General features: G+C 34.7%; 1 protein-coding gene across 4 annotated transcripts in view; it reads right to left on the bottom strand.

The window, feature by feature from the left end:
- The window catches only part of LOC143176975 (uncharacterized), a 29,961-nt gene extending 4,545 nt beyond the window's left edge, over positions 1–25,416 (bottom strand). For all 4 annotated transcript variants that reach the window (XM_076374669.1, XM_076374670.1, XM_076374668.1 and 1 more), the window contains exons 1-7: positions 24,983–25,416; positions 3,138–3,665; positions 1,572–1,783; positions 1,398–1,498; positions 1,168–1,284; positions 838–988; positions 428–766 (exon numbers count right to left, since the gene is read on the bottom strand). In XM_076374669.1, coding sequence (XP_076230784.1) covers positions 428–766; positions 838–988; positions 1,168–1,284; positions 1,398–1,498; positions 1,572–1,783; positions 3,138–3,630 — 1,413 coding nt within the window. In that variant the 5' untranslated portion in view covers positions 3,631–3,665; positions 24,983–25,416. The remainder of the gene's footprint in view (positions 1–427; positions 767–837; positions 989–1,167; positions 1,285–1,397; positions 1,499–1,571; positions 1,784–3,137; positions 3,666–24,982) is intronic.
- Positions 25,417–25,617: the final 201 nt, after the last annotated feature.

Genomic DNA, 25,617 nt, shown 5'->3' with positions numbered 1-25,617 from the left:
CTTGTTCGAAATATAAAAAATGTTCGCTAAAAATATTATTCCACGAAATAGTGTAGTTTATTCGTTTTGTTAACACGAGCGCTAAGAAACATGGATTAATCAGAGGTTAACAGAGTTTAGGTTTCATTGCATTGTGGCATAAAATGTTGCAAGTGCTAAAAATATTATTATGAATAAAATAAATAGGTAACTGGTTACTAGAAATCATAGTGTTTGTTTTGTTTTAATGAATATTTTTAAAATTTTTTAACAAGTTCAGCCTGAAAAGAAACTAATAAACATAAAAAATAGTTAATAATCAACTCTTTACAAATCCTAATGTAAAATAACTTTAAAAACTGATTTCAAATTATTCAAAAATTTCCAAGTTGTCATTAAATGTTCGTCAAATGGGACAGTCATCCTAATGAATAGAGAAATTTCATACCATAATATGAGCTTTGTAAACTAGAAGTCCATCTTCTTTCTTCTTGGTAAGTAGAAGCATACGGTCAAACAAGAAAGCGTGTCTAGGAGCTTTTGCTCCTCGCATTCTGAATCGACCCTCTGCGACTAATTCTCCGCTGGTAGTTAAATCTGGACCAGGCCAACCATAAAGAAGTGACTGTATCTCTTGAACACGCACGGCGTGCTCGTGTCTTCTCTTCATTGCATTAATATGCTTAGCAATGCCAGTCATCGCAGCTAAAGCTTCTTCGATCGCCTTTCTTCCTTCAGCCTCATTTTCTCTCAATTCACAGTCTGCTCCATACTCCTTCGATAAATTCTATAAACGTATTCAATATTTACATCTTTTATAACTCTTCTTTAATAATAAAGATATAAACAAAGACTTGCCTCTAAAAGTAAATGGTACTTGAGAATCCTTTGAACAGGTTTCAAAAGAAATGATCCAAGAGGTAACGCGTGTCCCAAAGCTGCTTGCCTCTCTCGAAATGCATGTGCAGTTTCTTCTTGACCCATTAGATCAGTCAAAACAGAAACTGTCCTGAAATGAAGTGTATTAATATCAAGTTAGAAGTTAGAAATATGGAAATATAATAAAAATATTACGAGTGAAATCTACAATTCTCAACTATACAAGCTTCAAAACATTTATTGTATGATACTTGACTTATATCTAAAATATGTTCTGGTCATGAAGCAAAGAGTTAGAAATTAATTTACCTTGGATAATTAGTACAATACTCTGTATACACTTTAAATCCTGAGTTGTGCTTTATAAATGTGTTTGCCATGCAAACAGGGTCCAAGCCACACTTTTCTATTTCTTTAAGGAATTCTCTGGAAATAGATTACATTACATTCAATTAAATATTATTGAATTTCTTTAAGATTCTTCATCTTCAATTTTAATTTATTCGATATAAAATCAATAGTTAAATAATATACTTTACCTATTGAATTCAAAAATATCTTCGATATTACTAAATAAGTCACTCAATTGCATTTGATGCGCAAACGATGCCGGATCGTTTCTCCAAAATATAAGGTAACCCTAAAATCTCATCAAATTAAAATTTCTTGTCTCGAATTCAGTAATAAAGAGAGAAAAGAAAATTAGTATTTACTTGAATAATCTGTCGTAGATGTTCCACATATATCGCTTCGGTATCAACAATTTCGAGGAGCACCCTTTCCATAGGATTTCGATGAGGATCGCAGTAACGTGGTTTATATAACAGTGGATCCTCCTCTGCGCTATTTCTCCTTTGACCACTGCCATCGTTTCCAATCCGACAATTCGACTCCGAAACTGTCACCACTCCGCTGTCTCCAGAACCTATACAATTCAATCAATTTTGCATATTAATCATTAATTCGAAATAATTATCACGCAGCAAAAAATAATAATCTGGCTTGGTCTATTCAAACCTTTCGACTTTAATCTCTTTTGTATCATTACAAATAATCACCACGCACCTTTGTACTATATTTTGGTGTGAAGAAAGTCACAGTTATCGACAAATTTATTTCTGAACAAACGAGGATCCTTTCTCTTGAAAATGCCTTGTGGGGAGAAGGGAGAGGGACGATTACATTCCAAAACTTGAAATATTTTAGAAACCCAAGTTTGCCAATGGATCGGATGAAGGAAATTGCAAGGACTCTGACTTTCTCTCCGCTATAACGTAATAACTACCAATGACAGTAATGATAGCCGCGGTAGCAATAAACTTCTCCTCTCGCAGCGTTTCAACGATCATCGAGAAAAACGTTTGCTTCTGCGAAACAAGAAAATGCATGTACCTCGATTGCCTAAGAATTACTTTTCGAACAGATAACTTCGCTTTCGTTTCACGGAAGAACATGGTATTATATTTTCATACAATTTGTTATCATTCGGAAAGAGGGAAAGAAAGAAGAAATATAGATAAACATCATTCAGAAAATATTCTATAAAAATATCAATTTATTTGGTGAAAATTTTCGTTTTAGATATCGATGATAAAATTTTAAGAACAATCAATGCGTTTGTGTAAGGTGTTTTTGAAATCGTGGTACAAACGAAAAGGATGCGATTCTTGACGTAAAAATAAGTTGAATATGTAGAATGACTTGTCTACAGGAGTTGCTCATTTACTCCACAAAATAAAAATACAGTAGGGCCTCGATTATTCGAAGTATCATGAGATTCAAACCGGAAGTATTTCTAGATAAAGAGCTCTATTTTCTTTAGCAAACTACTATTACTTCACTGTTTAAGTCTTAATCTAATGTCCTACTGTACTCTTATTATTACCATGCTTGTACTACTGCAAAATTTGTTGATCCTAATTATATGACCCACTTCCTAATTCGAGTAGTCCTAATTGCACGAGTTCGTTAAAAGCCATTATATTACTGCAAACTCTGTTGATCCTCGATCGAGTAATTATGATTCTATGATCTAATTTGAATTAGCCCTAATTACATGAGTTTACTAAAAGCCATTTGTTGCCAACGTTGTCGTTTATACTATTGCAAATTTTGTCGATCCCCATTTAAATAGTTCTAATTCTATAGCCACGAATTGCATTATATGCATGCAATCTCCTCGACTCATAGAAAGCACTGCCTTATAGTTCCCCGTATCATACGACCTCTAAAGATGCCACAGACAATTTTCAATTCAAATACCAATCTGAAACCGTTACCTTGAGAACTGGCGCAGGTATCAGCCAGGGACTCGACGGACGCCAAATAAGGATTAACATTGCACGTATTCCCCTGGTTGCTGCAGCCACTGGACGAGGTGCTGGAGGCTACGGAGCTCCCAGAAAGCGGCCTATCAGCGTTCCTGCATCGTCTATTGTACCTGAGGGGTGTCAGTCTATTGCTTTCCCTACGATAAGGCTTCTCCTCGATCGTGCAATCGGTTCGATCTTCTTGTTGGCTACTTTCTAGCGTCTCGTAAATGTTGTTCTCTTTTTCCCGCGTGATTTCATCGGCCACGACTACCTCCACGATGCTTTCCACCCTTGATTGATCAGTCATTGCCTCCTCTTGCTGACTTTTCGACATATCGGTACAGTATTGGCCGAATATGGAGCCACGATGGGACACCAGGCTTAATCGCTTCTGCAGCACCGTTGGGAGGACTACGTGATCGGAGTAGCCATTGCCGCGACGTGCTAGCTCGTCGAACATCCCTAATACCTGGGGAACCAGGTCTGTACTGGATCCTGAAACAATTGATGGAAATAACTGTCAAAAGTGATTTTTCTTGACTTTTATTTACTCTACCTTACAAAAATTAGTACGGTTTGTTGGTATCATTCGATACTGGGGCCTGGGCTTAGAAATGGCAGGTCTGTATTAAGTTACAGATGTTGGGATTGAACTTTGGTGGTAGCAGAAGTAGTCATTTTTGTCCAAAGAATATTAAAGAAATTGAACAAAGGTTCCTATTGATTACATTTTTCATTACTGTTTAAGACTTCTAATACTTATCTAATAGTTCTACTATCTGCGCACCTATCTGAGTCACTTAACTTTGTGTTCAATACTATTAAATTAGGGATTTTAAAGCAAACACTCTTTAGCCTCTCTAAAATTTTGTACTCAATCGCATTAGTCTTGCATCTCTTAAAATTTCTTAAAACTTGATCACGAAACAACGTTCCAACTTCGTAACTGATGTATTTGAAATTTCATAAATTCTGGCTTTTTACAATACTACATGCAAACTTTATTGTGCATACATCGATATATTAAGCACTGTTTACTTGGTCAATAAAGTTCGGCATTTTTGTTACAACAATATTTGCCTAAATTGTTCAAATGCATTTGTTAAGACTGATATTCCCAAGAACTTTGTTTATTGCCAATATCTTCTCTTCCAGATACCAATGTTGCTTTTGCTAGAAAACAGTGTACGCTTTTAAACGCAAACCCCAACGAAACATAACAATATTGCATAAACAAACGAGCAGGGTGATGGTTTCCAATTCCCTCCGGAGCAGACGTGAATCAACGTGCAATGAACTTGTCTGCACTAACACGTATATACACATCACTCCACAAGTTTTTTGTATTCCACGTATCGAAACTGTACAAGCTGATCCACGAAACATGTTGCAACGGTTTATTTTCAGTTTCCTCGAAAAGTAACGCAATGTAAGTTCATCACATCCAAGATGTTTAATTTAAAATCACAAATCTTGGGAAGCAACAAATACTTGAAATAATTGGAAATACAAATGTAAAGAGTATATTGTTAAAAAAACAACAAAAGAATATCTTTCTAATACAGCAGCGATGAATTCTACATTTCTTGTTGTTAGATACAACTTGCGGAAGTCTCTCTTAATAATATCTGCATAATCTGCAACGTTCAAGGAATCGAATTTCAATGGCGAATCCTGACTGCAAGACTCCAGCTAGGCTGGACCTTGCAACGAGGGAACAAGTCAGATCAACGCCCATAGAAGACTTCCAAATATGTACATAGTATTTGAAAATTTTAGTTCCTATACAATATACACTTTATAATTTACAATAAGTTTAGTTTATAAATCTTAAAATATAAAATTTTGGATAGAGGTATAGATATTAAATTGTGTATCAATTAGAGTTCAAAATATATAGGGAGCATGAAGTAAAAGTGTTTGTAAAACTCAATTATAAGATAAAATAACAAAATAATTAAAACAGAGAATTTTAATAAGTATATATATAGTAAGCTACAGATATCTACGCATTATGCTATTTCTTAGGTAATATAAAAGTTTTTAAAATATTATGAATGTTAAAATGTTTAAACTAAAATTACAAGTACATACTTCGAAAGGATGACAATATTATATTAAACTTTGAATAAAATTTAATGAATATTTCTAATATTACAAAAATCATTTGTGCATTTTCTCAATTGCTATGTGACTAGATGTATGTGTAAATTTTTGCGTCTGACTGTAATAATTTTGATAATAAACGTTCTAAAGATCTTAAACGAATATAAATTATTTTAAATATTTTACGTAAATACGTGAGTACCATTCTCGACAACTAAAATATTCTCTTTCTGTTTCTAAATTTTAGGGTTCATAATTGAAGACATTCCTCAGCAAGTAGGGAAACAGTGGAGCATTGACTACAGAGTCTTCGACAAAACCTCCGTGGCCATCGGAGGAAGTTGTTCTTTCGAGATTCGCAGCTGTCGGATGTGAATATGTTTCATAAAGAACGCGCAAAGAAAGCAAAGTATGTATGTTTGTATGACGGAGATTTAGCTCGTCGATTATTTATGTGTGTGCTCAATAGAAATGTGATTTTGTTTTGGTTTCATACACTTAGATAAAATATATGTTTCAAAAACTGAAATTACATTGACTCCATATAGTAACACTTCATTATAAGCTCGATGTTGCACGAGTACTACTACATATTACAAAAAGACAAGATGACAATCCAGTATATGAAGATGTCTGAGAAAGTTACGAAATGGTCGCTGTAGTGACCTGCGTCATTTAACTTCGCAAATTATTGGGCCTAATGGAACTGTTTATTACTAGGTCATTCCATGAGTAATGTCGGTTGCTTGTTTCATGTTTTACTTCAGCAAAGTGGGACCTTGTTGTAGAAAAGAATTCAGGACATATCTAAAAGATTAAAATCTGAAATATTAAATTTCACGTAACAGTTAACATTTATTTTTTCGCAAATGACCGTTGAGGATAACATTACTAATAGAATGATTGAATGTACTAGTCTAGTCCTGTATCTTCAAAGAAGTAATTTAACATTAGATTATTAATTGAAACAGTAGTTAAATTTTCGTATTCCGTCGCTAATTTTATTTGAACTTTAGATAAGATTTACAATTTAAAGCAGTACTACTATTTGACATATTTCTCTAGCGTTTACTTAATTTTATTTCAGCTAACATAAGCAGAAAAACATTTTTACATCGCATTGTGTCATTTCATATATCATTCTCGTCATTTCAGATTCCGTGTTACATAACGTTTTCTCAAGTTTTCAAGCATTCTACGATAGTATTGAATAATGTAGCAATTTGTTCAATTTCGTATAATCCAATTTGCTCCAAGTTCCCTCCAACAAGTTGTTCGCGATTAGAGGAATCAGATTTCAGAGGAATCGAATGGCCAGACAGTCTGCGTGGCAGAAAGAGTTGCAGAAGGCAGAGACTATTCCTCTCTCCTACTCTGCTCCCTTCTGCTCTGCTCTACTCCGCTCGTTGCCGGCCATATGCGTTCCTCCTCGATCGCGATGTTGCACTTGGCTGGAACCGGGCTAATAATAGAACCGGGACCAACTTTCGTCTTGACCTCGCGTGCACCGGCTTCCTCGCGGGCTGTCACGTTGGAAACCGATGACATGTTCGGTCTTCTGCTCTGCACTTTCTGCGAGATCGTCCCTCTGTTACGATTGTCTTCATCTATTAACCCTCTGAACGTTGCCGAATGAGTTTTTTAACGATCTTTTATTCTTGTCTTTTGTATAACTAGGCTTTCAACGTCATCTTAGTTGTGTTATTAGAAAAAAATAGTAGGTAAGTAGGGTATATGAGCCAATCATTTACCAAATCGATTAATTCTTCAAAACAAAGATATTTATATTTTAAATATACAAAGTTTTATCTCTTTGCACTCGGTTGTCTCTTCTAAAGGGACGAAATGTATGGAAAATTAAGACTTATTTTCATTAAATCATTTAGAAAGTGTATAGATCAAGAGTTTGAAATCACTTGTAAATTCGTATTAAAGTTACACTATGTGGTAAAGTATTTTTTATTTAAGATTAGTACTCTTAGTAATAGTCCCAGTATTGTTTATCTTAGTAACTACAGTGAAAAAAATTCATACAATTTTTTATTGTAACTTCAGTTCGGTGTTTAGTAAGAGAACCTTCGATTCCTTAATCTAGTTTGTAATTGTATAGGTGTATTGTCTACTTTGGCTGCTCTAGAAGTTTTAGCATTACGCAATTTAATACATTTCAATATTTCTATTAAGGAAAACAGCTTTTCTAGTTTCTTTTTTTTTTGTTACTCTAAACATGTATATGTGAACATCTCAAAAAATAATAGAGAAATGTAGGATATTGATATTGTACTGTATTATTTTTATAATGGTTCTTTTTTCAGCTATCTGTGTACTGGACTTTAAACTAGAAACTAGAGAGAAACTAGAAAAAAATAAAACAAATTTCGCAGACATAATTTGTAAAAGTACTTCTTTAATAGTTTCAATGTTAATTAATGTCATGTCTTGTACCTCTAGACTAGTATACTAGCCATAAAAGTAAACTAGTTCTCAGGCTATTGCTATTCAACGTTATTGATCTCTACAAATAATGTACTGGAACTACTAACACTACAAATAATCATTAACAGTAACATATTATTATAACAATGTGGATATTATTATTAATAATACCTATTTCAGAAAATATACTTACACGTACCAAAACTCTAAATTTCCCAGTAATCAACATGTAAAATTTTTCCCAGCAAGAACCTGCATCTTCCAAGCCCAATCCTTTCGTTAAATGTGACCCACAATTCCCTATCAGTCCATCAAGCTAGAACGATATGTACCTCATCATCAAGAGTATAATTACTGTCCTATTTAATGCCTCGTCACGTACGACCATCTTATAATTAGTCCGCGATAGTCAATTTCCCACAAAAGTTCGCCCTCTTAACCGCATTCTTTCACAATGCAGGGCCAGCCTTCAAAGGCTCCCAAATGAAGAGGTCGCGGGGACAGATTTCGCGTGGCTTCACAAACGATTCACGATCTCGATTTATCGCGGCAATTTACGGCGTTACAAAGCAGTTACGAAACGATTATCCCAGGCACAAGCCTCGAAAAGAGGAGAAAAAACACGGGTTAGTGGATCGTTTATCAGCAGCACACTTTCATGGGCGCCTGACTGCTCTTCGGCGACTGTAGCCTGTGATTTTCGGTGAATCGAGGTTCTCAGGCTGCACACGGCTGAATGGAATACCTTTTTAGGTTAGGTCTCTTTGATGGAGTACCTATTTGAGACTGCTTTATGAGCGAAAATCGATTCGAAGCGATGAGCTGGAAATGAAATCTAATTGATTCATCAGGGATGGTTTCTTGCCCAGTGAGGCCGTTAATTGTCAGTGAATTCCGTCGGTGAAAGTGAGTTCTGACATTCTGTGTATGCCACGCGCACTGTGATATGCAGAATCCCTTTTATTTCGATTGCTGACTGGATGATGAACGTCCAAGGGGCGCGACTGACTAAACACTTTATAGGTCTTATTGGTGACTATGTTGTAGGTGAAATATAGGAGTTAAGAGCTCAGGCAATGGTCTTTGGAAATAATGCGAATCTAATTGGTTCCAAGAACCATCTCTTGAGCTTTGAATAATAGATTTATTGTCTTAGAGACTTTCATATGACCAAGTCGACTGTATTCTCGACCTAACTGTTGAGGTTAATCTGAGTGGTTTTAGATTAATATGTTACGTAAATCTACTTAATCTCTTGCACTCTAGGAACTTAAATTTTAGTTCATAAAATTCACGTAGGGCCTGAAGTATGTGAGTGAAAAATGGAATATGAATAAAGTGGGTGATTGAGAATTGGTGTGAAGGATATTCTAAGTATGACCGAAAAGCTTGAAAAAGAAACAGGGCTGATAAGTAACAAATTATAAATAAGGACTCATTCGTAATTGAGAGTTTAGTGAGAACAGAACTCTATCGAGGCTAATTATTTAATTAATAAAATCGGTTAATGTGTTCGCCTGTTCTTATTTCCTATATTCATATAGAAAAATAGTTAATTTTATTTTTTGATTATCTAGGTATCTACGAATGTTTATTTTTTAGAAATTCCCATCTTCTATTCTTAGGCCTACTGTTAGCCTTGAATAGTGCAGTTTAGTTGTACCACCTAAAATTTCGAAGGCCCACCCAAGTAATGCTGGTTTATGACCAGATATTGCTGTTTAATAGCTTGATTGCCCATCTAGTTGAAAAACTGACTGGCTTTGCCTACGACTGTAACTTCTAAAAACTTTGGAGCGTCGATGCTTCCTAAACTGCCCACTGATTGGTCAGCTATGGTTAATAAAACTGACCAGTCAATGGGTCAGAGACCCTCGATACCTCCTTTTTCTCTTGCCCTAGAAGGGGTGATTGGAATCGTAGCAACAACGGCAATTTCCTTCAGGTGACACCTGTGTGCTGCATGTTGGTTCTGGGGCCGGTACTCTGACCAATTACCCTTCAGAAATCCCGTGGTTTATGGCACGTCATTGCTGTTGAGGTCGAGAGAAGCAAAGATCTCAGATTGTCTTTAATAACCTTCAATTTCTCCCGCTGGAACATGCATCGAGTCTAATAAACACGCTAATCGTAAACTAAAGTGCCCTAGCTCAAAAATAGCAGATGCTCTTCAACCCCGCCATAGACTGTATCAACGATTTACTTAAACACCTATCGTGAACACCTTCGTGAAAAGACCATATGATTTGATAAATTTCAAACACAGATTATCGCCAATTGATGTGATTTTAGGAGAAAGTTGATAAAATTTTGTAATGCGACGCAATACCTATATGCATACAAAAGTTCGTAAATTTAAGGGAAATAATAATTTATAAGTGATTTACTTTAAAAAGTTTGTTAATCTAATTTAGATTCCGGTATACCATTACAAAAGTCAAGTTGTTTCCGCTAATAGCTAGAACTCAGAAATGATAAAAACAGAATCTGTCATCCTCCAAAAGTACCATACATTCTAATGCAAACTCAACTTTAATTTAACTAATTTAAAAAAAACTCGCAGGTAGTACCACTATTCTATTAGTCTTAGTGCAGAAAATACTTCTCAATTGGAAAGTTTAATTGTATACAATTGTAGTAAATTCTGACCATGTGGAAATTACCTCTACCTATATCTTTTATTTGTGACACATTACATATTACATATTGTTGGACATGTTACACATTGTTTAAACTGCCCCCCAAGAAGACAATTACTCAACTGTGAAACATTTAAATTTTAACTAAATTTTACACAACGAAATATCGACTGAAAGAAGAAAAGTGAGAGTAATGGAAAAGTTTCTTACAAATGCACGTTGAAGAACAACACTCTAGAGCCCTAAAAAGGTTCACTACAAGAGAATTAATAGAATGAAAGATCTGCTTTTATGCATACAATTGACAACAGAAAAAACTGAAGTTGTAGAATACGAGCAAGAACATGAACATAAAGCCTTTTATTACTTAGCCAAGTGGTTATAATATTAACAACCTACAATCAAATTCTTATGCACCGTTGTGTATAGCTGAATAATTTCTCCACGCAGTGCATGTTAACCCTCATCTATGCTTGGTGACAATTTGACACATCATACCAAACATTACCCTCATGCACTACTCAAAGATCAGTTTGCTTTGAACATCACTTTAGTATTTGTCAACAATATAAAAAATATACGTATCCAAAATATTCATTCTGTTTATTTTGAATAAAAATGATTCCACATTTAACTATTTATGTTCTTACTTTACACATTTTTTGTCACTGTGTCAATTTGACACCAGGGGACAAATTAAATTAGTTAAAGTTTGAAGTACAATACAAGTTAAAGTAGTTTCCCTGATCAAAGGGTTAAGTGGCGGCTATCCTACTATGACACCCCGAAAAAAGACGATCTTTAGGAATATTTTTGCAAAAAATTATGCAATCTATCACTTTAAAACTTAATGAAATTATTTAGTAGCATCTTAAGATTATTTAAACATTTTTCAAGCGAAAAGAGATGTATAAAAAGTTCTAGCTCGTCCGTCACAAAACACCACGATAAATCCATAGCAGTTTGATCAATTCATTTTAGGCGTTGCAGCATGCAAGGTAAATGTCCCAATACCTAAACGCTTAAGATATCAAATGTTCCAATAAATAAACAACCAAAAACTGTATGTTCTGATATTTTAACTATAAGGTTCTAGAAACTAGATACTATTTTGACACTAGTTTTTATTTTTAATTAGGTTACCTAATCCATTAGAATTTAAGCCTAAAATTCGATAAAATTAACATTAGTGTTCAGGACATGGTCAACTACTGGGACATTTACCTTATATTCAGTAGATGCGTCTTTCTCGCCTCTACTAAAACTGTCTCGATTTGAAATTATTTCGAATTTAGCGAGCCATGAAACAAGCAACCTTTTGCTAGATAAGTACACAATTTCTTTCAAAATAGCGGTATTGCTTGCTTTTCAAACTTTCAACCCATTCTGCACTATGCAATAACCAAGACCATACAGATTAAGAATCTTTTCGATTTTGTGTTTTCAGGCCACTGCAACAACTAGAATCGTAACAACTACGAAGAACTTTTTCGTGGTGCCATACCAGGACGACCTAGAATGTTTCATCATGTTTATTTCAAAAATTGAAATAATCTTAAGATACTAATAAATAACCCCACTAAGTTTGAAAAATATATGTTGTATAGTTTCTGAAAAAAAAAAAAAAAAACCTAGAAGATCGCTTTATTTTGGGGTTGTCACAGTACCTAGAAGCTCCTTAACGATTAAAAGTCTAGAGAAATCAGGAATGTGACTGATCTATTATTCGACAACTCCCTCGTCTGAACACTTTTGTCTCTTCTACTAGTTCCGGTGCGGGAGGCTCGCCTGATCGTGTATTCCGTATCGATACCGCATCGTTTGGATACAATCGCGGGAGAAAAACGACGGCGAGCAGCGTGGCGCCTCGCTGGCCGACAGGCGGCAAAAATAGCTTCCACGGGGGCCTCTGAAAGAAAGGGAAACGTCCGTTCATTGACGAAAAGCAACGCGGCAAGAATCACCACTGAAAAGTCTCAAGTGGCTGCTACTGCTGCTGCTGCTGTTGCTCGGACGTCTGTATGCCGACCACGTTGCTGTGACTCACGGGAACGCAGCAGCACATCGTGGACGAGAGACGATGACTAACAAGCAAGCATTCAAGCTGACCAGAGAGAACAGTGAAAATGCTCCACCACCAGCGAGAAACTTGCGCCTTCGTTATGAATACGCATGCTCATAGTGATCTTGCGTTAGTTAAAATTCATGTGCGTAGGCGATCATCAATTTTGAAGAGGTGATCATCGATTTTTAAACGCAATTACGTTGATTGTGTTTAAAATTGGAATGAGTTTTTTGAAATGTTGAAATTTTAATATACCTAGACACCTAAAAATGTTTTAACTTTTGAGAATTTAAAAGTTTGTATTTTTTTTTTCATGATTCGTATTCTTGAAACTCGTTTTCAATCAATAAGCGATAAAAAAGGAAATAAATTAGATCCAGAAAGTTGTTAGCGTCTTTGAACAAGGATTAGATATTTTTGGATACTGCTATGTTTTTACTTTTCTTTTGGTTGACTACATTTGGTTAATAAAAATTTATGCAAAAACTTTGTTGAGATTTCAGTTCTTAAAATATCTCTTTGACAAAATAAACTCAGTGCCATCAAGACTTAAGAGTTTCAAGTTGTAAAAGTTTCAAGAACTTCGAGAATTTTGAAATCTTACAAAGTTTTAGATTCGAATTTCCAGAATTTAAAAATTAGACTCCAACCTACCCCTAGCTTAGAATTTGCAAAAACATTACTCGAAGTAATAATTTCCGATTTTGTTGAAACTAAAGTAGTCGAGAATATTGAACCTTTTTTCAATTGTTTAATCATAAATTCAAATATCTTGTTATTTGCGTTAAAGATGTGAAAACCACCCCAATGTCGGAGATGGAACGGATTTACTTAACACATGTAAACTATTGGAAATTAGAACAAAATTTTAGTCAAGTAATTGGGTATTTTTAACATTGAATTCGTCCTTACGAATTAAATTTTGAAAATATCACTTTGTTTGGTCAATATATTAAAAAATAAAAAATTTTTGTTAATTTTCAGGTATAAAACGAATTGATTGTTTGATAAAGTGGAATACAAATAACATAGATGAAAATACAAAATAAGGATACTTTTGAACTTCATGTTTTTGCATTGTAAAAGAAATATATAATCGCACTTTTGGTTATTTTATGAAATAAAATATTTAATCGAAAATATTTAATCGAATTTAATCCCGTATTTAATCGAACTCGAAAATTGTCACTACGTATTGTTCCCTTGTTGGTCTTGTTAGCAAAAGATACGTTTTTGAGGTCAACCTATACATATATGCACTGGCAGTCTAATGTGATTTTATCAAAGATGTCGATAACAGTATGTGACGAGCAACATTTATTTGCTCTAAATAGTTTCAAGCATATAGTAAACGAATACTATAATCCTAGTACAAACAAATAACTTAAAACTGTGATTCCCACATTATTCATAATTAATTATATATACAGTTATTAATGACACCATCTAGAATTTCTAACACAGAGTAGAAATAAATGAAAAAAAATAATGTCAATACACAAATTCAATAAACTGGATTTTATTTCAGCTTAGATCCATTACATTTACCTGGAAGAATTTCCAACAATTGAATAGATCAGTTGAAGACCATTACAAGTACAAAGTTAGCCATTTTCATTTTCAAATAATCTTAAAATTGTATGTAAAATACACAGAACTACACATTCGAATGAAATATCTCGAAATATGGATTTTGGATTGGCACTGTTCTCCATCTCACTGATTTAATTACAGTAGTTATGTATATCAATTGCAGTGTTAATATACAGAAAGGGTAGAGTATTTCAGTTTATCATTTCTTGTGAATTACTTATTTTCTAAACCTCTGCCAATTCAATTGTTCCACAGTGACAGACACGTATTGTGGATAATACATTTGATGGCATATAACTGGCACCATAATGACCCATTAAGGGTTAAACTCAATCTAAACTGCCACCATTTTCTAAATGATTTCTAGTTCATATCTATCAGATTGAAGCTAACATATAATCTGCACCTGATCAAGTACTTCTTCAATGAAATCAGATTTAGATTCAAATCTAATCTACGCCTCGACAGATAAGCAAAGCTCAATTTCTAGAAATTGATCTCGATTGTACAATAGACAATCAGTCAAGTCTTGTGAAATCATACGTTTCTCTGACACATGCAGTTCAATCACTGTACTCTGTACTTTCCTCTGTTAGCCACATAAATGGCTCCGCTGCGTGCAAAATTTGTTTTACGATTTCCAGGTGCGAGGTACAGTCACAGTAAGGGACTATTGCTATTGCTTGCATCATGTCTGAATCAATTCTGTGCCCGCAAACAAAACGAAAAGTCAAGGATATTTCTCGAGTTGAACTGAGGAAAAGTGGGACACTAATGTCGAAACAAAAATTTCTCGTATTTATACTAATATAATAAAGAATTTACTTTGAAAACTGTAAATCGATAAAGAATTATACATACAGCAAATGCTGTTCAGTGCTTAGATGGTTCCATCGTTAATCGAACCACTAATTAAAATACATCGATGAACACGATTGCTATTATTAATAGAGATCGCTAATAGCTGCTATAGTTAGACACTATGTAGTAGCTAAACCAGTGATATACACTAAAGTGATCTATATTAGGAGTAGGTATGCATTAACCCACGCAGCTGACACTTATAATGTATCAAGCCCACTGTAAAGGAAACGCCTCCGTTTAATTTTCCATAATAATAATGGAGACAGTTTCTTAAGTGTAATACTCTCTTTTTAATAAGTCTCTGCCAGTTTGTAGAACTCGCCAAATTGACATTTGGCATGTACATACATCAGTATGTACATTGAGACGTGGTGTGTATGTGAATCAACAAACATTTAAAAACAGACTAACTTATTAGGTTATTGTTACGGTAGGCTTCAGGGTTCCTAGCATTGTTCAATTACACATGAAAGGAACACGATTTCTGTCACTGTGACTCTGCAGCCACATACTCTATCAAAATAAAAATAATCCAGCAGGTTACTATGTTGCATATTTTCGTAATTACCAGTCAAAGACAGTAGTATATGTATAGTCAAATTAACTAAAAACCTATAAAATAACGTATGTACATATGTGGCACATGTTCTACAGAGAACCAGCAAAATTCACTAGGACACGTGTCTCAACAGGATCGAAAGGGTTACATTATTAAAGCTACCGACTGCTGATACCACAGCTATCATACTTAGCAGTCGCTACTGCTAAAAATAAGACACATTAGAAAGAGAGAATCCCTACGGTCCAGATAACTCAACAAGCAGACCCATCATTCAATAAACAAAACATCCACTCCCCTTGGGTACCAAATCAAGTGTGAGGAAATAGTAAATCAGGCAGCATCGAATCTCGAATATGTGGAACAGCGCCAAAATAGGTGGCCTATTCACGAGGTGTTAAATAGGCGATCACGTAAGCGTGTTAACAGACGAGTTCCAGAAAAAATGGTAAATCCCAGCAATTCGGGGATCGTGGTAGCTAATTGCACGATTCCAATGTAAATAGGTTAACGTGCCAGGTTCTTCGACTAATGCTCGCATCTCACGCACGTTTGTCGACAGTCTATTTGGTCGTGACTTAAACAACTATAAATCGCCTCTTACGACTGCTCTGCTATCGGTCGCAATGGCTATTGCGCGCTCGCGGTCACGCTATCGACCAGACCACTCGCGATTCGTTCGATTATTTCGCGCCTGGAGAAAACACGTATCGATCTAAGACTTTCCCCATGCAAATTGACGTTTCGGTTCTCCTATCTCGATGGCGATGTACCTACCCGGAAGCTCGCGACGGTTTCTTGCATTCTAGACACGCTGCAGCGATCATTCCAAGATGGAGATTATTTTGGAATTTAGGCTGTTACTATCGAATTGGTAGGAAGATATTCAAACGAAACTTCTGTCTTTCAAGATGTCTATGTGTGAACGATTACTTAATTTTAAATTTTCGAATGTTAAGTATTGAGTCTTTGAATATCCCAATATGTAAGTTTATGAAATTACAAATATACCAGTATGTACTGATAAGGGACACACTCAGATGTGAATCTCTGATTTTGATGAAACTTGGCAGGTTTGTAAAGTAGCCGAAAATATTCGATACATATATTTTTTATCGACTGACATTCACGTTAAAGACGTGAAAACTATCCCAAAAGTTGGAGATAGAAAACCTATTTGGCTTAATATCTCGAAAATTGTTGCACGTAGAAAGTAGTTTGTGTGTGTGAGGTGTATACATTTTCTAATTTTCTATTTGTCTACTTTTCTAATTTTTTAATTTTCAAATATATAAGTAGCAACGTTTTAACTAACGTAATTATTGAAATTTTAAAAAATTCGAATATTCGAGTAAATAAATGTTGAAATTATATTCAAATTTTGAGATGCTCTACTAGTTTATAACTACACGCAATTAGCTTTGCGTATGAATTTAAGGGACGTAATTACAACCGAATACCCCTGATAGGAATAATGAAGAATTGGATAGAACAGTGTTAAGTATATTCAATAGGTAGAGAAAATTTTGAAGTTATAAAAGAAGTACAGCTATAACTAAAAGAGTATTTCTAACGATAAGTCAAATAATTCAAATCTTATTCAAAAGTGTATGAAACATTCTTTTTTCAGAATTAGAGGAAATGATAAATCTGGATATGTACATCTGTATCCAATACAATTATTAAATTTAATTTTTTTTCCACTTTTGAGACTTGAAGATTAGTCTTAAAGTCCCATACCTAGTACCAATTCAGTGAGGGACTTTTGCCTACTGTATCAGATAATTTTCCGTGTCAAATTTTCTCTGCTGCCAATCACAGATATGTCACGAAAATAATTCCTAATCTTTAAAGAATAATAATAGGTACATATGTTAAACTTCAGTTCTAAAGATAATGTTCTAGCTATCTATTGTAAGACAAAGCATCAAGATTATATGTATCTAATGCATCACATTTGGACCAAATCGAATAATGTAAGACAATACTTCATATTAATACAATATTCTAAGACAATACTTCATATTATACCCTAATGTATGTACAATATTTATATCGATAGTATTTTACATTTCAATAGTTTTTTGCTTTAATAATTTTTTGCTATTTAACTCATAAGTGTTAAGTAGTCTACCTTTTTTCAGATCATAAATGCTCGAATGGTTAATGCCTAGGTTTTATATACAGTGCTTAAGGAGTGAGGCATGTTAAGTGATATCCATTTTATGAAATTGTAACAGATTATAATTGGAAGTTTCTTCGATAAAAAAACGGATTTTTATAATGATAGCGAAGTAAAATACTTAGAATAAACACTATTAGAAACGAGATTCTCGCCTTTTTATTAACAAAAGATTTCGAGACGCTGGTGTACCGTGTCGGGCTTCACGGTGCAGCTTCCTCGAAGCTTCGATCTTTTTCCATGAGTCATCCAAATTCCTCTGCATTCTACCTTCTCGTCATCGTGTCATGCATTCCAGCCACGCGTATATCAATCTCTGTCAAACAGTAATAACCCATATTTTCAACCCAGATCTTTGAGAAAAAAGAAACGAAATTTCTGCATTGCAGCTGAGATTGCAAAAACTGTTCCCTAACTTCAATCGCCACAAATAACTCAATATTTAAAGAACAAAGCTTTACGACTGTGTTTCATAACCAACCTTCAATTACATAACGATGCATACAAATTACTCCAATTATTATCCTAAATACTACCTCTTGTCGTCTGATTTTAGTCAGAATTCATTATCTTAAATGCATAATTTTCCAAAAGCAATCAAATTATGAAATTGCCATCTGTTGAACAAAATTACTGTAGGATGATAGAGTCTTAAGCAGCGCAAAGCTTTCCTTTACAATTTCTTTTATAGCTTCAATTAAAATAGAGATACTGTTCCATTCGACGAAGCAACAATCTGCTTTTATTGACGCCAGATGTAGAAATCTTATTTTTGAAACTTACAAGAGTTTCGAACATTTATTAAGGATTAACTTCTACCGTCATAAATTCATTTTTTTCTTTTCACTTTTCGACCAAGTGCCATGAAACTGCGACACCATCGCGCCACGTCGAACCATACCGCAATTAAGTCGTTGACGCGTAGGTCAGGTCTTTTCGCGACCTGACACTCTGAAAACTGAAGCTAGGCCCAAACCAATAGGAATCGTCCTAGTTCCTGACTGGTTCGACTGAACTACAGACAAAAATATATAAGTTTTTACAAATATACCAAAAGGAGTCCACTTCAAATAGCCAAGAAGCTCTGTGCAAACATCACAATAAAGTCAAGATTCAATTATCCTTCGTTTCTTAATTGAAATTAAGGAAGCGAGGTTCAACAGATGAATCCAACGCAACACATTTCGTTGATCATAGCGCAACAGATACAGCCTGTCCTAATTGCTAGGATTACTCGATACTTCTCATTGCTGGAGCTTTCAAGGGTAAAAAATTTAAAATATTCAAGAAATTCAAAATCGATCTCAAAAAACAAGATTAGAATTTTAAACTGAAAAAAGAAAGCGATCAAAGTTAAACCTCTCTCCAAATTGGGTATCTCTTGCATAACATTTTTCTTTTAAATTTTTAGCAACTGCGGTTAAAATATGAAAACGTTACAATTTTTTTCACGAAACTGTTTTTTATTGGAACGTGCAGTCCTAACAATCTTTCTGAACATATCACTTCATTTATTAACCTTTTATTACGGAAATGTTATTTTTTTAATAATAGCAGTTTGAAAATTGAATCGGGTCTATACGTCATCTAAGATGACCTAGTGCAACAACTGTGTCGTAGAATAGGTGTGACAACCGAGGGTTAATGAAATAAATTGGGGATCGGACATAGGGGGAGGGTCCAGGCCTGGTCACTTTTCTCTAGTATAGTCACGTACATAGTACCATTATACATTTAAGGGTTAATGAACGAGATTCCTCGACACGGGGAATCCCCGCGTAAATCCCCTCAGCAATGCAGGGTGAAAAAGTATTAGTTTCGCTTGGCCAGGCTCCAAATTTCCCATGCTCGGGATTCGAAGTACGCAGAGGAGTTAATAGCGAATCCAGCCCTGCAAATCCACCAGTCGCGAACCACGTCACGTAGACGAGTCTCGCGTCGAGGCTCGGGCAAAGAATGCCGGAAAAGCAGAAAACCGGCGACGAACCAGAAAAGGAAAGATCGCATTCGGCTCACGTATTCGCAGCGACAAGTACGAGGATCACGTTGCGCCAACGTGAGACTCTTCTGCCCCGGAATTCCAGGCTGCCTTTTGTGCTTCTTCTCTTATCTGTTCCTGGAGATGCACCCGGAAACGCGCTGGCCACCGAAGCGCATTCCGAAGCATGCATTCCATGGGATAAAGCGACGTGCCGTGTAAAAGTGTCTACTCTCTTCAACGGAGCTACCTGTTAACTGTCCCAACGCGAGAGGAGTTCATTCGGGGGCTGAAGGTCTCAAGTCTCTGACAGTGAGTTGTGGATTGTAACATTGAAGATAACGGGAAAGAACAACGCTTCACTCTCTTACGGAGAAACTGAGTGTTCTTTGGGGAAACTGTAAATCTATTCTCAGTACTTGTCACTATCAAGTGAACAAGCAAGGACAAATGAAGCATTCGGAGCAGTAGGGTCATAGGCACAATGGATTTAAGTTTATTGAGAAAATCGACCTCAAAGGTTTTCATTAAATCCTGAAATCCAATAAAAATTTATTAAATTTATTAAATTTATGCTATATAATGTGTTTTTTTACAGTTTTTGTATAAGGACTGACTTTTAACTTTTTCCGTATCCGCCATGTTTAATCGTGTGTAGCTTAGAAGATTGTTGACCCAAAATAATGTAAATATAGTAGTGCATATTAAAGTTCTGATAGAGTCAGGGCTCTGCATGATGTAATAATTCTCGGACGAGAATTATTCCACGGGTCGAGATTATGTTCCAGGAAAAACCTTGAGTTCGAATGGGCTTCACTAGGTTTGAATTACACTGACTCTTCAGATAATGAGTAGTAGGTCTGGGTTATTGGAATTTCGGTAAAACAATTCTATTGGAATTTAAGTGTGCAGTACTGTATTTAAGTTGAACAAATAAGGAATTTTAAAAACAGTATCACTAATTTTTCATTATTTTTCAACAATTTTTGTTAGATGGTTTGCTACCACCTTGGGACATGTTTCTATGTAGGTATCTCGTTTTTTGTCAAAATATGACTTATGACCTTATTGCTCGAAACGTTTTAAATCAATCCTAGTCCTCTGATATCAGAATATTGGGTATTCAAATATCCAAAAATATTCCTAATAATACACTGAAGAGGATTCGAAAGACATTACTCGATTTCTCGGTAGTAAGGTTTATTCTAGACCAAATTTCAGGAGAAAGGACCCAGTATAGTTCACCCTGCCAATCTATAGGAATCTCGCTCGTAGTGAATAGTAACAATGTCTTGCGTAGAAAAACGAGAAATATGAGCAGATAAGCTAAAAACGTTAATGATATTAAATATTGAAAGGTGTACAGGCACCAAAGACAGTGATATTGAGGGCAGAATGGAAAGGATGCCATAGATGTAAGTGGATTGCGATAATACGTCGCGTGGAACGGTGGAAGTGTGAAGTGACCCCAGAATCAATTGGAATGTTGTCGAAGAATTCTTTCAGGCTTTTTTTACATAAGTTATGTGTAGCACGATAATTAACCCTGAGATGATCAGAGATAATAGCCTTTACTATTACCTGTTAGCAGCTAGAAGAAAGACCTACTACTGTTATCAAGAAGAGATTATCTCAACATTTTCAAAATTTAGAAAAACATTTAAATTATAAGCTTCTATTCTATTAATTCTATGGTAATTATTTAATACTATTGCGCGATTTTGTAGGTTATGTTAAGCAACGTTTTAGCTTTATCTCTGTATAACAATTATTACTTAAAATTACAAAATGTCGAAGTAATACAACATTATCTATTGCCACGTTTAACAGGATCTTGTCAGTCGATACCCAGCCGATTTCCAAAATTCACCTAATCCTTTTCAAATTTTTGGAAAGTTTTTCTTTATAAACGTATGTGAAATTTAGCGTACAACTGTCTTATAATTTTGAAAAAATAAGGAAACTGCGGATTTTTAAGGAAAAGATTTATTTCTTTGTTGAAAAAGTAACTTTAAACGTTCATAATATTTAAATCAATTATAATATCGGAAATGTCATGCTTTACAGTTTAAGTAATCTTATAACAAAGAATTCAAATTTGAAGTTAGTCAATTGACTAAGTGGTAGATCAGGAAATGTAGTTTCGAGAACAACGCATTTAAATTTTTAAGTTCACATTATTCTGAATATGACGTGCAGTTGTCCTCAGTGCTGTAACCTCAACAACTATTCAAATTTCGTAAAATCCTGTTCCATACATGAAACTGAACAAATTAGCAAAATAGGTCCACCTGAAGCACAGTATTTAAAAAAAGACTACGAATCCTTTCTGCGTAAACTTACACATCTTTCCTTTCATTAGCAAAATGTTACATTTTGTATTAAACTATGGAAAGGTATATGTGAATTTCTATACTCGCTAAATCTCATAAAGGGAAAAAGATAATAGTTTTGTATATCTTCGACTATCCCGTCTTTAGCGCCATTAAAGAATTTTTAAATAACAGAGCTTTTTTAAATCTTTTTAAAGCAACAGACTGATAAAAAAACGTTTGGATTAGTCCTTCGGTGAATCAATGAGCGAATCACTAATTTTAGATACGATATCAAAATCCATTTATAAACACACGAAGGTTTGCAATGATTTATCATAAATGATTATCTAAGATTTTGCAAGAACGCAAGGAATCCAATTGCTGGGCAATTAGACCGTTTTCTACTAAAGACAGCAACGTTCACGCTAATTGTACGTCCTACAGACTACAGTGTAGTCAATTATGGCCGGGTGGTATCTCAAGGATTAATCTTGATTGCTAGAATAATCTAGCTAGCCGGAGGTGACGATATTACGTTAGCCAGAACAATGTCGTTGTGGAACTTAAGAACGGAATTTAAGAATCATTTCTTTCAACAAGAAAGTTTGTGAAAACCACTGCATCCAAATCGTTTCAAGGAACAACTGATCTGTTCAAACAATTGAGTTGTATAAAAAGTGAATGGAAACAATTATAATGAATCAGTATGTTGAAAGATTAGAATAAGATGCAAATGACTATGATTTGGCTAATACAGACATATATCTAATTATTTAAAAATTCATCCTTAATATTTGTATAGTTTGAAATGTATGCACATTCTACAGACATTACACAATGAAGCATCGGGTATGAAAAGGAACTGGTATATACAATTAAAAATTAAACTCAATAAATATATTTATTATAAAATATTATAAAATATATTTATTATATAATATATACATAAATATATTTATAATATATAAATATATTTTATTTATATTTTTATAAATAATATATTTTTATTATTATATTATAATATTATTTATTTATAATATATAAATATATTTATAATATATAAATATATTATAAATATATTATAAATATATTTATAAATATATTATATAATATATACATAAATATATTTATACGTATACAAATGAGGTTAATGAGGGATTAACAGGGGCAATATTAATGAAAGAACAAGAACAAAGATGGCACAAAAACTCTATAGAGAACGCAGAGACAGAGTTATAAGATCCGTATATAGCGAAGTGTATCAACAGGCCAACACATTAAAGGCACTGCTTTCCAGGGGACTTCTCACGGGACACAAACAGTACTTCGTTATTTCTATTGTGTTCTTGATCTGAATATTTAAACTTATACATACCTCTAACAATTAAAAGAGCAATAACACAAGCCAGATTTGTAGGAAGACAGAAGTGGTTAAAAGAATAGGAAATGGTGTAGCATATAAAATATACAAAAATTGAAGACAGTATACCTATGTTCAGTGTGCAATAAAAATCATCCGGAATCCAGAAGACACAAGCTACAAGAATGCCTACAGTATGCTGCATTCAGAATAAAATCTCTAAAGAAACAATGACTGGAGAGATATAGTCAAACGGGACAAAGAAAATCAGCTGTGAGAATTAGCAATTTTCATGAAAAAAAGAGCAGTATATATATATAACTAAAGGCATGCCGCGTAGGGAAGTAAAGAAAAGATAAAGTGCATTATTTATCTAGTTTACAAGTAATATTAATTGTAAATATCTTCTATAATAAGCTATCAATAATATACGAAACAATCAATAGATAAAAATGATATACCTTTATACACACATATGTACATATACACAGATATGCTACGTATTACGCCTCATAATAAATAAATAGATATTCTATATACTATGCTACACTATTTGTATATATACTTTGATGTCCTTTCGCATAAATTTAGCCACGTTGTGACAAAACATTATTTGAAGGCCAAATTTGATTGTATTGTCATATTATGTGTACATGATGATGATGAACTATATTTTTTACGAATTTGCAACGTCATGAAATATTGCGCATTTTACGAACTTCGCGTAAATATGCGAATCTCATATCCGCAGGAATTGTGCGAAATACAGTCGTAGTCGATGTTTGAACAACGATAGGTAAGCTACTTATCAGCATGTGTGCGATCGAGTCATAGATCTGTGATAAGCGTTATCTCGGATAAAGATAATCGTAGTGGAATTTTAATTTCTTTACCTATTTTATGGATGTTTCCAATCGTTGCTACCAAGAAAAGAAAATACTTTCTGATATTCGGATAAGAACTGATATTCTGATGCCGACATTTTGATTTTTATAACGACTTGGCTTCATGAAAGTGATATTCCTCCAGACTCATAACCATACAATTTCAGTAATTATCACCTTCCCATTTTCATTCATATCCATTCATCGGTTCCTTGTTGTTACTTGAATCACGCAATCAATATTGAACGTATGAGGATACTGATAATTCCGTTAATAGATCGCTCACAAAAGAGACGATTAATCTATGACTGTTTCAATGAATCACTCCATCGGATGAGTGGACATGGAATAGATGCAAGGTCATTTCGCGATAACGGCTTTTCTTTATATTCGGATTATGGAAATTTCTAGATATGTAATCACAATTATACGAAATTCGAAGTAAAGCACTTTTTCTGTAGAAGCTGAAACAATTAATATCACGACTGAGAGTAATAATCCACATGGTACCTATATTTTTCCATGAAACTAGAACTAACAGCTACAATTGCAGTATCAATAATTCACGTGGTTACTGGTGGTCAAAAACTGGAAAATTATTTTAGCCTCCTGCGTTTTTTGACAAAGACATAGTCAGTGAATCAATATCAAGAATCTGACGTTGAATTTCTCTAAAACTAAACTCCATCAATCAATCACTGTTCTAAAGCTACATTCGAAGCTTAGCTCAACAGCTCTTGCGAACTTCAATGTCAGTGACTTAGGTACTGGTCCCCCTACAACTACACTTTGACGTCAAGACTATCAACTATTTCTTCTGAATCTACTCACCAAAATGATCCTCGGATGACCAAAAAGTTCACTAACACTTCAAAGGACACCGCGTTCACATACAACCATTCTAATCGATGTCCACGTTGACACTGGCCAGGAAGGAAGCAATTGATTCGAGGCAATGAAGTCCGATCACGTTCGTCACGATCACTGCATCCTCTGATCAACGTTTCGCAGAAAACAGACCAGTCGTTCTCGAAGGAACGATCTTTTTATCACTGTAATATCGGTTCACTGTTTGGAAAACAATACGAATCACATGTTAGGAAGCACTTTCGGTCATGGTCGAAGAAACGAAGATGAGACTGAGTCAGGTGCACGAGACATGACGTATTCTGAAAGTGCTCGGAGCGGAGGCAGGTAGAGCGTAGCCTTCGCTGGTCGAGCAACAGGTAGACACTGCGGAGAGAGGCGAAGATGGGAATGGAGCGAGTGTGCCACTCGGATAGACGGATCCGAATGCCGACGAGCGGGATTGAGCGTAGCTCAATCCGAGTTCACACCGAGACTGTTATGTGCTAATGCACGGTTTAGTCGCACGTCGTACGCAGACTTAATTTAGTGTCACCTATTTCAATCGAAATATCTAGAATCAAAGGGTTGCAAGTGACATTTTTCTGAAATCGAGGAAA

The sequence above is a fragment of the Calliopsis andreniformis genome, chromosome 3, assembly GCF_051401765.1.
Source record: "Calliopsis andreniformis isolate RMS-2024a chromosome 3, iyCalAndr_principal, whole genome shotgun sequence".
NCBI lineage: Eukaryota > Metazoa > Arthropoda > Insecta > Hymenoptera > Andrenidae > Calliopsis > Calliopsis andreniformis.
This window is presented reverse-complemented; position numbering and strand designations above follow the sequence as displayed.